At 46.1% G+C, this 17740-nt stretch overlaps 1 protein-coding gene across 1 annotated transcript in view; it reads left to right on the top strand.

The window, feature by feature from the left end:
- Positions 1-13113: 13113 nt before the first annotated feature.
- Positions 13114-17740, top strand: part of MPIG6B (megakaryocyte and platelet inhibitory receptor G6b) — a 130353-nt gene continuing 125726 nt past the window's right edge. The window contains exon 1 of the mRNA XM_069635161.1: positions 13114-13257. Coding sequence (XP_069491262.1) covers positions 13194-13257 — 64 coding nt within the window. The 5' untranslated portion in view covers positions 13114-13193. The remainder of the gene's footprint in view (positions 13258-17740) is intronic.

Genomic DNA, 17740 nt, shown 5'->3' with positions numbered 1-17740 from the left:
AAATACCGGATAAGTCTAAAAGTGGGACGCGTATCTCAAAGAAAAACATCATTTTAACTCCAATTAATAAAACACCCAGCCAACATGATATTCGCAATTTTTATGAAAAATTGCAAAGTGGTAGAGCTATGACCGACCCGACTGACTTGGCTTCTCTTGCGACTACTTTAATTAATTTGCCCTTAGCTAAATGTGTTCCAAGTGATCCAAGTTCACAGAAAATCCTTTTCTTAAATAATGATATCCTTGTTCCCCCCATAAGTGTTACTATTTCCGATCAAACTTTACTAACCATATCACATTCTCCAATCAAAAAATCCAAACCCGTTCAAACATTTGCCACAGTCATAGAAGAATCTATGCAAGAGTCTGTAAATATAATAAATGAAGGTCACACTTCAGCACGAGAAACATCTACCTTGAATGGCTCGATGGCATCTGTAATTATTGAAAATGTAGGGCAAGTTAGCCCAATTAAGTCTCTCTCACCCCCATGCCCCACCTCTCCTGAATGTAGGGACTTAGAAAGTTCGAGGGCTTCAGTCACGACTGATTATGCACAACCATGCTCCATGGATTCGACAAGACCGGATGAGGTCTCCTTTTTACAACCTACACCTCGCCGATGTCTAACTACTGACAGAAAAAAACAAGCCACTCTGTCTTTACCCAATCCTGCCCTTATAGAAATCACTTTGGGGGCCATTAATACCACTATATCTAGCCTATTTAAGCTCTTTGATTCTTTGGACCAGAAAATAATTGCTCAAACAAGTAAGCTAGACTATATTAGTGAGTGGATGAGAGACAATACAGTTAAATCTAATAAAAGTTTCTCACTAGAAAACTTGGAGCAAAGAATCAGCCTCCTTGAAACACACATATTATCTCAGCAGGGTTTGGTTGAAAATTCTGGTGTGCCTATCATGCAACGTCTTCGAACTTTAGAAGCTACAAGCCAAGCACCTTATATCACTAACTCAGTATTACCAACATTTTCCAAAATTATTCGACCAATTGAGTGTGTCGAAGAGGTTATGACCACAAAAAACAATGAGTCTTGGATTAGTGTAGACTCCCCAGCGATGATTGTCGATCAACCTACTGTTAATCCTAATCTTCGTGGTTGTCCTAAGCAAAATCCATCAAAAAATAGTCGCACAGCCGTGAATAATAGGAAATTAAAAGCTGTGCCAGCTAAGATTGGTATAAAAAAACAGTCCCAAATTAATCCCATGATAGAAGCCCCAAAAATTAATAATTGCATTCCATCTACCCCATAATTAGTGGTGGTGAAATCACAAACAGAGACACGGTTGCTACGTCCAGTGATCTCCCAGTTGCGTCATGTAATTCATTTCTTCCACAAGTTGTTTTAAAGGAGGATCTAGCCTCTCCGGTTGATTATGACCCTCTGATTGAGTTGGTAAATTTATTAACATCAAATTCTGATAACACATTAGCAAGACAAGTATCGCCTGCTGTACAGACGACTCCCGCACATTATCAAACAACTTCAATTGGTGAAGTCAAGCGAGCACACAAAGTCGTCCCCATAACAGGCGTTGAGGATCGTCTAAGCTCATTAAGAGATGCAGTAGATTCTTATTTATTAAAAAGAATCTCAGAGGTTCTGCCTGAAGTCTCAAATGGTAATGGTCAGCCGCCTCATAGTCACAAGCCACACAATGATAGCGTAACTGAGGTACCTGCCTGTAAAAACAGACCGGTTACCTGTTCAATTCTGAAACCACTTCCATGCAATAGTCGTCATAAACAAGATTTCACAAAACAAGAATTCAGAAACTGGCAAAGCTGGTATCAAATCTCATATAAATGATGCCAGTGCTGCCTTGTCAAAGAAATTTAATTCATTCTATACTCTAATCTTGAAGTGTCAAGACGGGCCCTTCCCAAAATACGACTTATGTCGAGCTAGTGTCTTCAACATTTTTGGAGATATTGAAGGTTTGGATGCTATTTCTTCCACCGATATAGATCAAATAGAGTTTTTGTGTGACAAGAACCTTTCCAAAATTAGATTGTGGATAAAATCGGGAATTGTCCGCAACACTCTATGGAATGCTAGAATGGACCTTTTTAATCTTGGTTTCTTACTAGCACAAGATCCAACACGACAACCTTTCAAGGAGTCTAACACCAATGAGCCCTCTGTTGGTAATAATCTTCAACCATTGTGTGATTGTAACTATTGTTTGAATGAATCACTTTCAGATCTCGTGGTTCCTGCTAATCCTTGTTTATAACCACGAGCAAATTCTTCCATTACTGAAATTTCACTTGCTTGTTGGAACACCCGAGGCTCCTCTCACTTGCAATGGACACTAAATAACCAGCTGAATACATATGATATAGTAGTACTACAGGAAACATGGTTACTAAAGCCGCCTACATGGGATGACCATGAGCGTATTCTTCTTCCAGCAGAACATAGCGGCAAAGGTAGACCTACTGCTGGTTTGTTAGTAGCGGTGAAAGTGAGTAAGGGTTATAAAATCTCGCCCTGGCAAGCACCAAACAAATATATACAAATGGTTAAGATTTCTTTCAACACACAAATATATGCTCTTATCAATGTGTATCGAAATCCTGTAGGTATTACTGATGATAGTTTTTATACTGCTCTATCGTCCCTCTTTGAATTGATCTCTGCTCAGGGCAATATCTCTGGAATTCTAGTAATGGGTGATTTAAATTTCTCTTGTGTTGAGTCTAATACAAGGAGCAAAAATCGCGATGGTCTAAGATGGTTATCTTTTATGGAAGATCTGGATTTAAAAATTGCAAATGGTGCAATCACAGGAGACATCCCTTCAGTGAATACTTGGGAGCGAGGTAACTCAAAAACCACAATTGATTACATCTTTATGTCCAACAACATCTTTATGAGCACTACCAAATTTGTTGTTGTAAAACAAACAGCTAGTGATCATCATCTTTTATCGTTATATTGGTCAGTCGAAATGACAAACTGTTTAAAAACATTGTTATAAACAGACTTTGTTAGTTAACAATGGCAAAAATCGATTTAAATGGTCCATTAACAAATTACTAGCATTGAATGGAGCAATTTTAAATAACCAATGTTCTCAAGAGTCTGCATCCTATATAGATGTATTAAGCACCTTTGCAAATCTCCAGCCTGTTCAGAATAGGCCACCCAGGAGTCACGTTCATGGGTTTGATTTGGCTCTCTGTGAGAGAAAGAAAGCTTACAGAAAGGAAATCAGAAAACTTCGGAAACTACCATTAAATGATCAGATTAAAGCGATTAGATCTGCCAAGTCAAGATATCGAAATTGGGTACGGTCAAGGAAGGCCACATTATACCAACTAGATAGTGAAAACTTTCTACGAGCCTGTCGTAATAAAAACTCTGCTCTGGTCTGGGAACTGCTAAATAAATGTAGCACAGCACCACAAGTATATCTCCAACTTAATGGTGTCTCTGAATCTGCGTGGGTTACACATTTTTCCACACTATATGATGATCCCAAGATGAGATGTTACAAATATAATGGCAGTTCTGCAAAATGTTGGAATTTGCAATGCACAAGAAATATCATTCAGTCCTTCATCAAAACATCGTCCTCGTCAAGAGCAGCAGGCCCTGACGGACTCTCAAACTGGATGTTTAAACAAAATATAAATGAATGGGCATTAATCTTGAACAACACATTTCATTACATTTTGCAAACTAAATGTATACCAGACTCCTGGCGTTCATCTGTGATTATCCTGATCTATAAAAAGGGTGATCGCATGGACGCCAAAAGTTATCGTCCAATAGCGCTATTGGATGCTCCAGGGAAGATTTTCACTAAGTTGGTATTAAGAGATTTCAACCTTTGGTCATCAACAGCTAGTCAACGTGACCCAGCACAAACTGGTTTTGTGGCTGGCCTGGGTACTGGTGTTAACTTACTCACTTTAAATGCCATCAGACAACAAGCTGAGAGTAAGAGACAGCCTAGATACTTTGCTTTTGTGGATCTTCACTCCGCCTTTGACTCGGTATCACGACCAAAACTCATTGATAAATTAATCAAGGCGGAGTGTCCCTCTACTCTTATTGATATCATTTTTGCTCTTCATTCAAAAACCAAGGTCTTTGTAAGATTAAATGCTGAGGACCTTCTAACATCTCCAGTTTACATGCACAGAGGGTTGAAGCAGGGGTGCAGTTTAGCGTCAGCCCTGTTTAACTTTTTTATTAATGATGTACGCTGGAATTTTAGCAAAATAATGGCTGATGCACCGAAACTAAACGGTGTCAAAATCAATGCATTATGGTATGCGGATGATCTTGTTCTAGTGTCAAAAACACTCAGTGGCTTACGCAATCTGTTGTCAGTACTTTGCTGCTACTTCAAAGAAAATGAATTAGTAGTAAATATTGCTAAAACACAGATTGTTAAGTTTGTCCCTAAAGGTCTACGCAAGCATTTGTTAGAATGGCAAATAGAGGGAACGCCCATAAAGATAGTTCCAAACTATGTTTATTTGGGCGTTATTTTTGACGGTTGTCCTACATTAGAGTCGCAGCTGAATAAGATCAAACAGAAGCTAACTCTGGCAATCTGTCAAACACGAATAATTGTTTCTAAATATGGCAAATTTTCAATTAAAGCAGCTCTCGTATATTGGAATCAAAATGTTGTCCCAACTATTCTTTATGGCTTAGAAACGCAAATTATTCCCTCTGGATTTCTTAATTTAATAGAATCCAAATTCTGGCGTGCCATTTTGCGTCTACCACAATGTATTCCCGGGGGGTAGATGCGATATGAATTGGGCCTAATTTCATTATCTGCCCTACATAATTGGCGCTTATGCGCCTTATTACGCAAATGCTTGCTTTCCACACGAGACACCTCCACATTGTCATCTATTTCTAGTTATCTACTTGAATCATCAGAAGAGTTTCCCAAACATTGGTCCACAAATGTTCTCGCCATTATGGTGAATGCCGATATATCGCTTGATCTTCTAATAGTTCACCCGGAGCGAGCAAAGAAGAAAGTATACATGATGGACTGGATTGACACTCGAGCAAAGTGCTTAACTTATAAAGATTTTGGCTCGGCAATATTTGGACCTAAATGCTATAAAGATACTGCTTCCTACTTGTCTTTAGCCCCTTCTGCTGCTATTAGATCTGACATTCTACGGTTGCGATTCAATATTTGGCCCACTCGGGAGGTTAAATCAAGAAGAAAGCAAATATCATCAGATCTTAATTGGTGTAGGTTTTGTCAAAATGCAGCTATTGTTGAGACCCTGCAACACTTATTATTGGAGTATTCAGCCCTCTCGAGTTTAAGAAGTATTCATTTCGTCAACTATCTTGCGTATTTTGCACAAATGGACCCTAGTAATAGATGGGTGGCTCTAGCTGCAACAGAATGTACAGGCATAAGGGTTGCTACCATTAACTTTTTAAAAGCCTTGAACATGGAATGAAAATGTTTTACTTGAAGATGTCTGTCTGTAAATGCATATTAATGTTTGTTACATTGTTCATACTTTTCGAAAATTTGGATTTTTTATGTATAAATTGAAAAAGTTGTTGTAATTTCAACTATATTCAATAATAAATAAAAAAAAAAAAAGAGGAACTGGTCTGTGTCAAATAGTCAGTAACTTAAAAACCACCCATGTGTCCAAAATGCCCTAAACTGGCCCTCACACTAGAAACAAAACAACAACGTGCTGCAAGGAAATGTCTTTGACTTGATGTTAGCAAAAAGTGTTCACAACCAAAAAAATCAGGATGACTCCAACAAAAGTGTCCTCCAAGGAAAGACCCTGGGATACAGAGCGTGGTTCCCTCCCCTGGATGTTTAGGAAGGATGGCAAAAGTGTCCTCCAAGGAGAAACCCTGGGATCCACAGGGTGGTTCCTTCCCCTGGATGTTTAGGTGGGATGGCAAAAGTGTTCTCCAAGGACAGACCCCTGGATTCAGAGCATGGTTCCCTTCCCCTGGATGTGCAGGTAGGATGGCAAAAGTGTTCTCCAAGGAGAAACCCTGGGATCCAGAGGGTGGTTCCCTCCCCTGGATGTTTAGGTGGGATGGCAAGAGTTTCTCTGTATCTCACGGTTTCTTTTTTGTCTTTACTGGACTCACTACGTTCTTGTTCAGACAATAAATTCCATAACAGCCTTTCTTTACCTCTTCTTGTAACTTTGGCAGATTGCCTGGTATACTCCCCTGCCAAGAATCCTTCTTAAGGTTTTCAGATCCCCTTGTATACTCCCCTGCCAGGTAGCTTCCCACAACGTCAGCTGCCTGGTATGATCGCCTGCCAGGACTTCTTTTCAGTTTCACTGTTCCTTTCACTATAGCACAGTAGCATATACCCTGAAGTGCTCGGTATATTCACCTATGGTAACACTTGTTTCAGCTTTCCCTCACACTGGCATCTCATGCATCTGTACTTGCTTGGGGTGTGTTTCTGTGCTTTGCCTGCTTTCAAATATTCTTCTTATTGGGTATTAAATTGGTATTGTATTTTGCCTGCATTCAAACCACTTTGGAGTATCGTCCACTTTAGCAATCTCATGCCATTCAGTCTCTCAGGTGCATGCATGTCGGTACGCCCCGGGGTCCCCAACGGTTCCGGGCAGACTCACTGTTCGTTCCCATCTCCAACTCTTGGCGTACCTCTGGGAAGCTTCCTCACTGGTTTGGCTTCTCACGTTGCGTGGACGTTCCCCCAGGGTTTCCTGCAGCTCTGCGATCACTTGCGGCTTTCCTCCGTGGGCTGGATCAGAGACCGCTGCCTCTATGCATGCCTGTGCCTCCAGGAGCTCCTCTGCAGATCCCAGTGCTTCCATGGTCCTCAGGGTGTGTCTGCTGCGTCTCGCCTCCCTTCTCGCCACACCAGTATGTGTGTCTCGTGTTTGCGAGCCACGTCTGGATTTGTGCGTCTTCTCTCATGCTGCTTTCTCCTGCACTGCCCTCTCCCGCACTGCCTTTTCCATTAGTGTGAATGCAATTTGTAAACATCCTGCACACTTTAGGTTCAGTAAAACACTTACCCTGCTTGTTAGGCTTTGGGCTTCTCTTGGTTTGCATAATCTCTTTCCTCCTCCTTCGCGTCTCAGTACTTGAGGGTTTATGGGCGTCCATAGATGTTACTAGATTTCTTAGATGGTGTTGTTCAAAAGTCTCATACAAAGAAGGCACATCAAAACCTGAAGATCTTATATGTGAGTTGTGAATGTTTGAGTCATGGATGGGGGTTTCACCAGAGTGGTAGAGAGCAAAGGTTTCCTGACTTTTACTATAAGGTGGAACCATTGGGTGACAACAAGCCATTAAGAACTTGGGTATTATAGAGTCTTCTGCATGGGAAAGGGGGGAATACATCTCGTCCGATGGCATCACCACCTCCCTCCGGTAGCTGTCTCCTCCCATGGGATCCTCCCTCATATAGCCGCCCCCAGGGTCAGGATCAGGTAGTGGCTGCCGTCCGTTGGCCATGGGAGGAGATCACCACCAGGGAATCCGTGATGACTCCACTAGCCCCCTCCTTGGTTCTCATTGTGATGCTGGAAATGCTTTAGATGGACAGGGCCTCCTCGTCCTTATCCAGCTACTTCCCTGTATGTGTCTTTCTGTCTGTTCTTTCCACAGGAGTCCAGTCTGGACCTCTGGCAGTGCAGCTCTTCATTTTTTAGTGTTTTGTGAACAAGACCCATGGGATACCCCTATTGAAGTAGGAGTGCACCTTGGTACCCCTAGTGTGTGTTTTTGGGCACACTTGTGTTGCCCACAGAGCAGGGTATGGGCTGATGGCAGCTACATGCTTACTTTGCAGTGGCTCTGGGTCTCCCCCATTTTGGGACACCCAGGCCCTGCTATAGGAATCAATGGATTCCAGAACAAAAGCAAGACGGCCACTGAAAGCCTCAAGGCTTCCTGCCTTTCTCTTCCTGTTTCTCAAAGTCCTGAGAGGCCTGGGCTCCATCTCCCTTCCCCTGATTGGGTGTTGGGTGCAGAGGTCGAAGTGGGCGGGAGCGGTCGGGAGCGGTGCTCCCATAATTATTTTAAAAAAGTTGTACAGTTCCTATACTTTTATTTTAAAAAGAAACCGTTCTGGAATGGTTTAGTTTTAAAATAAAAGTGTAGGAAGAAGTTGCAGCTTGCACTTCAGTGCACTGCACTGCACATTCCCATAAATAGCAGGTGTGTTTGTTTCGGGGTTTGGATTGTGTGTGGGAGGGGGCGCAGGGATGGGGTTTGTGGGGAGCGGGGCAGGCCAGCAGAGAACATAATTCGACTACTTCTTTTCGTACACTTCGACCACTGGTTGAGTGGAAGGACCATATATGGCCCTGGGGTTGCCCCTGCTAGGCTGTTAGGAGCCTTCGGAGGGACTGCTTGCTTTGGGTACACCCCAAGGGTGGAACCTGAATGAATGTAAAGGTGAGTCCATTCACATTCTGTGTTGTGGGTGTCTGGTTTTGGTTTTGTGTCACAATGCCTGTGGTCTGCCTGAGCCAGCCCTGACTGAAACTGGAGTGAATGCAGTGTGTGCTCTGATAGGCTGGGAGTTGCGCCTTATAAACATCCCCTGTTTGAGTGTCTGGTTTTGGGTGAATGACCTGAATGCCGAGAGCCTGATTGATGGCGGCATGATGAATGTTCTAGTGTCAGCTTGGCTGACCGAGCCTAGCTCAGCCCCCTCCCTTGCCTCTGTGTCAGAAGCTTGGAATCCTCCTGCGTCAGAAGCCTGGAGTTTCCTGGCAGTGTATCCTGAATCCAGCTGGAGGAAGAAGTTCTGCTGCTGCAACTCTGTAAGAAATCCAAAGGCTGCTGTGCTGATTAAAGGACTGATCAAGAGAGGGCCTGGACAGGAGACCTATTTCCGTACCTATGAGGGGTCGTCGTGCTACTGCTGTTCTTCACCAGAAGTGTCCAGGGAGCCGGTCCTGAGTGCCTGCTATCCTGCAGATGTATCTTCATGTGTCCTGAAGAAGAGTAACCAGACATCCTAAGCCCAATAAGTTCACCAGCATCGTCCTGTGTCTGTAGGCTGTCCTTAGGCTGTCCGTGACTAGAGGAAAACCAGACTGCTGTGTATCACTTGGAAGATGAGGTACCCTGGCATAGTGATGCTGGACGCTCGGAGCTTGACATGTTCCAACCAACCAAAGCAATCTTCAAGTGGCATGGCAGACACAACATCTGTCCACTTTTCCACGGCTGAGGAAGTCCAGTGTTACGACCTGCAGAGAAGTGCCTGCCGGTGGATTTCCCGCCATTCCAAACCAAAAAAGTAGTCCCAATGGCCATATTTGGTGATGCCCCTCAGAGAAGTCCAGTGCTCAAGTACAAGTCACCAGAAACTATCCTGTAAATTGTGCTGTGGCTGCAGTTTCGAAGAACCGAACAGCGACCAACCATGAAATAACGAGACCTGACACCTTCTTCTGTCACTACACCCGTCCCCACAGAAGGTCATCGATGAAATCCACAGGACTCATCCTCACCTCCCAAGCCTTGTTGAAGTCCTCAGTGAGTTTCAGTTTGTGGAACATCCACTGCCGATGTAGAAACCTGACCAAGGAGACCACTGCAACAGACCTTCACTGCTGCCTTTCCGACACGGCTTGGTTCCCTTCTCCTCCTCGACAGCAACGACCCAGTGACTTCTTCTTCCAGAGGGCGTCCATCCTCATGGGACATCATCGAGTAAAGCTGAGAAACTCCACCACTTCGCCTTCCAAGACACCCAATATACTGGGATGAGGAAGAGATGCTTCCTCCCTCAGGGTCCATCCAGGGCTCCCAGATTCATCGTGGGTCTGGCTCTCCTGTTGCTTCCCATGTAGTTTGGGGGTGGTGGCATCTGTAGAAACATAAGCAGACAATTACTGAACATTTAAGGGCTCGGTTTAACTACCTTTTACTGCAGGCTGCCCAGGGGTGGGGATCTTCACACAGAATTGCATTTTATCCTGGAAAGTATGCTGACAATGTTCTAGAGTAATTTACCTGCATTTCTACATCCATGTCTGTGAGGTTAAATGGTGTTTAATAATTGTAATGCTTGTTAGTAACTGTTACTGGTTGGTGCATTATTGATGAACTAAGAATAACTGTGGTACCGCATAGAACTGTATATATTGTGTTAACTATTATAGAGTGTCTTGTGTACACAGTGAGTCTTATTTATTTGTTTATTTTCACCGAACCCTAATCTATGTTAATAAAGGATCTTTGGTAGTACCTAACATAGTATGTGGGCATCCCTTTGTGGGGCTTGGGGATTCACTCCACCTAAGAACCAGCCTGCATCACCTCCTGAGAGCTCAAGCCTTGGGTGCTCGTCCAAAGCTACTATATAGAGAACCTTGGCTGGGGTGCTCTGTGCCTCTTCCCCAAATGTAAAGGGGGCAGAAATACAGGTACCCCCTACAGTCTTTACACTCATATGTAGTGGGGCTCAAAGTGGGATTTACAGTTGGGCTCATTACAGGGCTCGCATTGGGGCACACAGTGGTTATTACAGTGGGACTCATGGAGGGGTCTCACAGTGGTTATTACAATGGGACTCATGGAGGGGACTCACAGTGGTTATTACAGTGGGACTCATGGAGGGGACTCACAGTGGTTATTACAGTGGGACTCATGGAGGGGACTCACAGTGGTTATTACAGTGGGACTCATGGAGGGGACTCACAGTGGTTATTACAGTGGGACTCATGGAGGGGACTCACAGTGGTTATTACAGTGGGACTCATGGAGGGGACTCACAGTGGTTATTACAGTGGGACTCATGGAGGGGACTCACAGTGGTTATTACAGTGGGACTCATGGAGGGGACTCACAGTGGTTATTACAGTGGGACTCATGGAGGGGACTCACAGTGGTTATTACAGTGGGACTCATGGAGGGGACTCACAGTGGTTATTACAGTGGGACTCATGGAGGGGACTCACAGTGGTTATTACAGTGGGACTCATGGAGGGGACTCACAGTGGTTATTACAGTGGGACTCATGGAGGGGACTCACAGTGGTTATTACAGTGAGGATCACAGTAGGGTTTAGATTGGGATTCGCGTTCAAATTGACAGCGGGGCTCCCAATGCGGATCCCAATGGGGCTCAAAGTGGGGAGCAGAGTGGGTCATACAGTGGGCTTTACATTGGGGCTCACGTTCCAAAATACATCGGGGCTCACACTGGGGATCCCAATGGGGCTGACAGTGGGGCTTAGAGCGGGGCTCACAGCGGAATATACAGTGGGGGTCACAGTGATTACCTTGGAGATCACAGTTGCACTCTCAGTTTAATATACAGTGGGGCTCACAGTGGGAATCACAGGTGGAATCACAGGGGGAGTCACAGTGGGGATCACAGGGGGAATCACAGAGGGATGCACAGGGGGAGTCACAGGTGGAGTCACATTGGGGATCCCAGGGTGAGTCACAGTGGGGTACACAGGGTGAATCACAGGGGGAGTCACAGTGTGAATCACAGGGAGAATTACAGGCAGAGTCACAGTGGGATTCACAGTTGTGCTCATTGTAGGGCTTGCATTGGGGCCCACGGTCACACAGTGGTGATCACATGGGCATACATGTCAACATTCCAATGCACCTAGGAGGGAGATTTTGTCCGAGAAATTGAGAGAGATACATTTTCCCATAAGAATGCATTGGGGCTAGAATTGTTTTAGGCAGAAGAACGTGAAAACTAGCAATATGTGTCACTGAAAAATCGGGAGTCTCCCGCCTAAATTGGGAGGGTTGGCATGTATGCATTGGGGTACGCATTGGGACACACAGTGGTTATTACAGTGGAGATCACAGTGGGAATCACAGGAGGATTTGCAGGGGGAGTCACAGTGGGGATCACAGGGGGAATCACAGGGGGAATCACAGGGGACATCATAGTGGGTATCACAGGGGGAATCACAGGGGGAATCACAGGGGGAATCACAGGGGGAGTCACAGTGGGAATCACAGGGGGAATCACAGGGGGAATCACAGGGGGAGTCACAGTGGGAATCACAGGGGGAATCACAGGGGGAATCACAATGGGAACTACAGGAGGAGTTACGGGGGAGTCACAGTGGGAATCACAGGGGGAATCACAGGAGGGGTTACAAGGGCAGTCACAGTGGGAATCACAGTGGGAATCACAGGGGGAATCACAATGGGAATCACAGGAGTTGTTACGGGGGAGTCACAGTGGGAATCACAGGAGGGGTTACAGGGGGAGTCACAGTGGGGATCACAAGGGGGAATCACAGGAGGAGTCACAGGGGGAGTCACAGTGGGAATCACAATGGGAATCATAGGAGGAGTCACAGGGGGTGTCACAATGGGGATCACAGGGGTAATCACAGGGGGAGTCACAGTGGGAATCACAGGGAGAATCACAATGGGAATCACAGGAGGAGTCACAGGGGGAGTCACACTGGGGATCACAGGGTGAATCAGAGGAGGAGTCTCTGGGGGAGTCACAGTGGGGATCAGAAGGGGAAACACGGGGGTGTCACAGTGGGAATCACAGGGGGAATCACTGGGGGAGTAACAGTGGGGATCACATTTGGGCTCATCGCAGGACTAGCATTGGGTTCCACAGTCACACAGTAGGGCTCACATTGGGACTCGCTTTGGGAAATCACATTTGGGCTGGTGGTGGGGCTCACGGTGTGGTACACAGTGGGGTGAAGAGTAAAGGGTGTGGACGAAGAGTGAGGAGGGTGAATGAGAAGTGAGTTTGGCAAGCGAGGAAGAGAAAGGAGGATGTCCTGAAACAGGTTATGTACAAACGGCAGCAAGTGTTACAAGAGTTTGTTATGTCACCCACCTTTGCCTCTTCTGCAGCAATCATCCATCCCCTCCCCAAGTAGGGACAGGGAGGAAGAGAGCACCGTCAGAAGGAATTGCCTCATGTTAGTGTGTCTCGTTTTGGCAAGCTCCTTGAAGCCTCTTCAGTGGAATCTGTGCACTCTTACCACATAACCAACCTCTCTGCACTGCTAACCACAAGCTTCCCTGTGTGACACAGAAGGTAGCTTCTCTTTTGAGACTCTGTTGGCCCTACCCGTTTCTGCGGTGGCCTAGTTCCTGTTTCCGTTCTCAGGACTGGCAGAAGTGCACGGCGAGCCGCAACCAGACGAAGCAGTGTGGCCGAGGACCCCGGTCTTGAGATGGAACCCCTCCCGCTCCTTAGCTGCGTACTCCTGGCCACGGCATACACAGGATCACTGGCAGGTAGGACCTTTGGGGCACTGCACCTCCTGTCCCCCTGATCTCCATACAACCCCCTTCTCTTTTCCAGGGCTGGGCTTCTTGGTCCACTGAATAGCACACTCCAGAAACCCCAGCCATGTTTTCAGGACATCCGCAATGAGTATGCATGAGAAACATTTGCATGGAGTGACTTCCAGTTGAGATCAATTGCATATTTGTTGGTCATTCTGAAAACCCGACTGGATTTCACGAGTGCATCCTTTGAAGGCTGGAAAGATGTTGTGGTTCCTCGTTTCCTGCGGCGGCGTTTGAGACCATCTCTGTGGCTGGTCAGTCGCCGTTGAAATACCAGAGATAGCCCCGAACACTTGCCAGTGCCTCCTGATACTGTCTTTGCCTCCAGATTTCCCAGAGGATCAAAGAATACCCTGAATCTTCTTGAAAGATTGACAGGAACGGTGGCAATGGAGCGGTTAAGGAGTTTTTTGTTTAATCACCAGGGTATGGGTACTTGAGTGTGTAGAGTACACCCCCAGGCTCATCTTGACCTCCGGCTCTCAGAGCTGAGCAATCCTACTGGGTCTTCTGGAAACTGCTCAAGACCTTACCGTTTTCTGAAAATCTCCCCTTTGTCTGAACGCCACACGCCTATTCCCCTGCAACCATGTCTGCAACCAGCGCCTTGATGACTCTGGGCTTAGAGCGCTTAACAAACGCAAAAACAAATAAAAATTGTAGAGGCCTGAGTTAGTCCATGAGTGGCAGACCCGTATCTCTCCACCAATGGCACAAGACACAATGATCATGTGACACAGCTCTCTGAATGATCTTAAAGGACCGGGTAGGTTCAGAGTGCTGGAGAGTGATCTAGTTCTGTGTGATCTATTTAGAATCCTTTTCTTATAATTTTCTTACTTTGGGGCATTTGTCTTCGGTTCTTTTGGGATTGTGTGTTGAAAGACGGGCGCCATTTTGGTTGTGGCTTTAAAGGGGTCTCCAGGCCCTTGAAATCAATCTGTTTGTTAATTCCCTGTGTCTTCAAAGAGGGCCTTGCTGGGATCCCAAGGCCCCACCCTCAAGAGCAGGCAAGGAGATGGGAAGTGTCAGGAGCCTAAGGTTCTTTTTTAACAGAAAAATGATGCTTTTCTGGTGCCGGCCTCCATTGAAGTCACTGGTTTCTGAGTGACCAGCGAAGAGTGAGATTCTGCTCCATGGTTTGTTTGTTTGTTTGTTTATTTATTTATATGGCGCACCAGACCAGAAGGTATGAGGGCGCAGGCATAACACGGATATTCTCAACTTAGTTACTGTGCTGTACATTATTTACATTATTATACAAGGGTGCAGTGAGGAAATGCAGTTACAAGGAGACAATAGAGTACAATTCCGAAAGAGTTACAAGTTGAAAACATTTTTTTTGCAGTAGTTACAAAGGTTATTGGTCTTTGTTCTTTAGCCAGTGGATGTAGTTACGCCTAAATTGGTGGTAGGCTTGTGGTGCTCTAACAGGGGGTGGTAGTGTGTTCCAGTGTTGGGCTGCTTTCACCTGGAAGCTGTTGCCGCCCATTTTCGTTCGCTTGAATCCGGGAACAGCGAGCAGGTTAGCATTGCTATTTCTGGTGTGTCTGTTGCGCATGTATCTAGTTATTCGGTGTGTGACTCAGTGAGGCGGCTCTCTAAACATTTGCAGGCATGCATTAGAGGCGTGAGGAGAGGCGTGGCTGGTCCCTTCCTCGTGGCCTCACCAAGTCACGAGGGCAGGTGTTGGAGGGACACACTATGAGTGTGGGTGCTCGGGAGTGAGTGGGCTTCATGGCATAACTCTCAACTCACACACTTTCGGCAGGGTGTCGCCCGCCTTGTAATCGGGTCACTCCCTGCCAAGCCCCCAGCATGCCCATCATTGGCTGATTTCAGCCGCCCAGGGGACACACAACGTTGAGAGGTATGCTACATGGGCAGACTTCGACTGACAGACCAATCTGTGGTTTACCACCATAGGGCAATGCAAGCTGCCTGTCCTAGCCCATGGCACGAGACAGCTCATACTACCCACCTTTTTTACTGGCCTAGACTCCCCCTCTCCCCGTCTGTGTGGTAGACTCCCCTTCAGTCACAGTGTGGTTTACTCACACCCCCACCCACACTACCCCGATTCCTGTTCCTTCTGGAAAGAGACCACGATTTTGTTTTCTGATTGGCCAGTTATTTTCCTTTTTGTGCACACAAATCTGACCTAACCCCTTAACTGCTGGGCTATTGTGGATGGCTATGCAAATAGAATGAGCATACATGTCTATGCTAATAGGACGAGCATACTCGTCCTCAGTGCTTAAGAGGTTAAAGCTGAAATAGTGCTTAAAGCTGAAATAGTGCCTTCTTTTCTCGGAAAACTGGTTTTGCAAGCGTGCATGAAAATAGATTTTTTTTTCTGTCAGCAACGAAAAGCTGACTTTGTTTTGTGTTATTTAGACTTATGCCAATCTTTTTAACGGCTAGTGTGCTCTGAGGTTGGAAGGTCCCACTTGCTAATGACTTGGGACCTTCAAACAAGCGTTAGTAGTCGAAGGGGCGCAGCTTGACGCCAAAGAAGATGGCTGCTTGAGCGAGTGGCTGTGCTCCCTCCAGCACTTATAAAGGGTCAAAGATACATTTTGCCATCCAATCTGGCCATCCTCTATGGACTCTCCCCCTTTTCCTTCGTCTGAAGCCAGAAACCTTGGCGTCATCTTCGACTCCTGTCTCTCATTCCTCCCTCATATTCATGATATTGCCAAGAAGTCCCACTTTCGACTCTTCCTTCTCAAAGGAATTCACCCTTTTCTCACTTTCCCCCCAGATGCTTAATGTTACTCGAGCCCTGGTTCTCTCTAGGCTTGACTATTGCAATAGCCTTCTCTTGAATCTACCCTCTTCCTCTCTACGACCCCGCCAACTAATCCATCATAGGGCAGCGAGACCTATCCTTGACCTCAAGCCCAAGGACCGCATCTCTCCTGCCCTAAAAACTCTTCACTGGCTCCTGGTTGCTTCACGGATTAAATTCAAATCCCTCTGCATCATCCACAAGGATGCCTGGGGCCTGGGACCACACTATCTGCAACTTTCTCTTCGTAAATACTCTCCCTCTAGACCTCTACGTTCCTATGGCACCAACTCTCTGTGTGTAAAGCGTTTCGCTAAACAGCAAGCTAGTGGCCGATCTCATTCCTCAGCTGGCTCCCTCGTATGGAACAGCCTCCCCCTTCCTCTTCGTTGTGAGGCGGACTGTTCAAATTCCAGAAGCTCCGCAAGACTTTCCTTTTCACCTCCTCCTTCCCTCCATCTCTCCTCTTCTAATCTCACAATCACTGTGATTGGTGACCAGGGCCCTTATGTGCCTTTGGTGCCCTGGCATCCCACTCCCAATCGCCTCAGTCTCTGCCTACCCACAGCACTTGCCTCAGCACTAGGGGTGTACCGAATAGTAGATTTAATATTCGGCCGAATACCGAATAGTTAGCCAAACTATTCAGCCGCAGCCGAATAGTGACCGAATAGTAGATTACTACTGGAAATGTGTCACAATATGCATAACAAGCCAAAACTGTTGGCTTTGTCAGTGCTTGTTTTAACAGGACTTTAGTGAAGGACATGCATCGTGCTTATATTAAAATAAATTACAATTTATAAATTAAAGGGGAGGTAGGACGCCAATGAGACGTTTGTCATGAAGGGACATCGCTGATCTTATCAAGACTCAGGAACTCGACCTCATCGCCATCTCTGAGACCTGGCTGCACGCGGCATCTGGCCCGGCACTCTCTGGCCATCCCCACCGATTACTCAATCATCAGATGTGATCGCACCTCGAGAGGTGGAGGAATTGCATTTGTCTTTAGAAACTCATTAGGACTTAGAACCATCCCAAGCGCTAAGGTGGAATCCGCAGAGGTACTCTCTGTCAAACTCGGACTCTCAGCCAATCGGACGGTCACCATCCACCTAATATACAGACCCCCTGGTCCACCCACATCCTTTGTGGATGATATCTCTACCTTAGTACTCAACAATGCAAAATCTAGCACTCAAACCATCATTCTTGGTGACCTTAATCTAGGACACCAAGACCCTAATGACCCTGCGGCCCTCGACCTCGCTAATACCTTAACAGATTTAGGCTTCTCACACCACATACAGGAACCCACCCACATTAAAGGGCAGTCCCTTGACTGACTCAGTGACACCAATTGCAATATTAGCGTACTATCCAACGGCCCTTGCATCTGGTCTGACCACCACGTCATCACTTTCAGTATCGAAGCAGCTTCACCACCCATGCCTCTGGTCGACTCACACCACCTTCACCAGAAATAAAAAGAACATTACGACTGAAAAACTACTCCCCCTCGTCCTTCCCACATTAAATAATGCTCCTGACACTTGTTCAGACCCCCACCACCCTAGCCGACATGTACAACCAGTCAGTGCTTGCAGCCATCAACTCCATTGCCCCGCTCAAACT

This window comes from Ambystoma mexicanum, chromosome 13, assembly GCF_040938575.1.
Source record: "Ambystoma mexicanum isolate Mex_15411 chromosome 13, UKY_AmexF1_1, whole genome shotgun sequence".
NCBI classification, from domain to species: domain Eukaryota; kingdom Metazoa; phylum Chordata; class Amphibia; order Caudata; family Ambystomatidae; genus Ambystoma; species Ambystoma mexicanum.
Note: the sequence above shows the minus strand (reverse complement) of the source record. Positions and strands in the feature narration are given on the sequence as shown.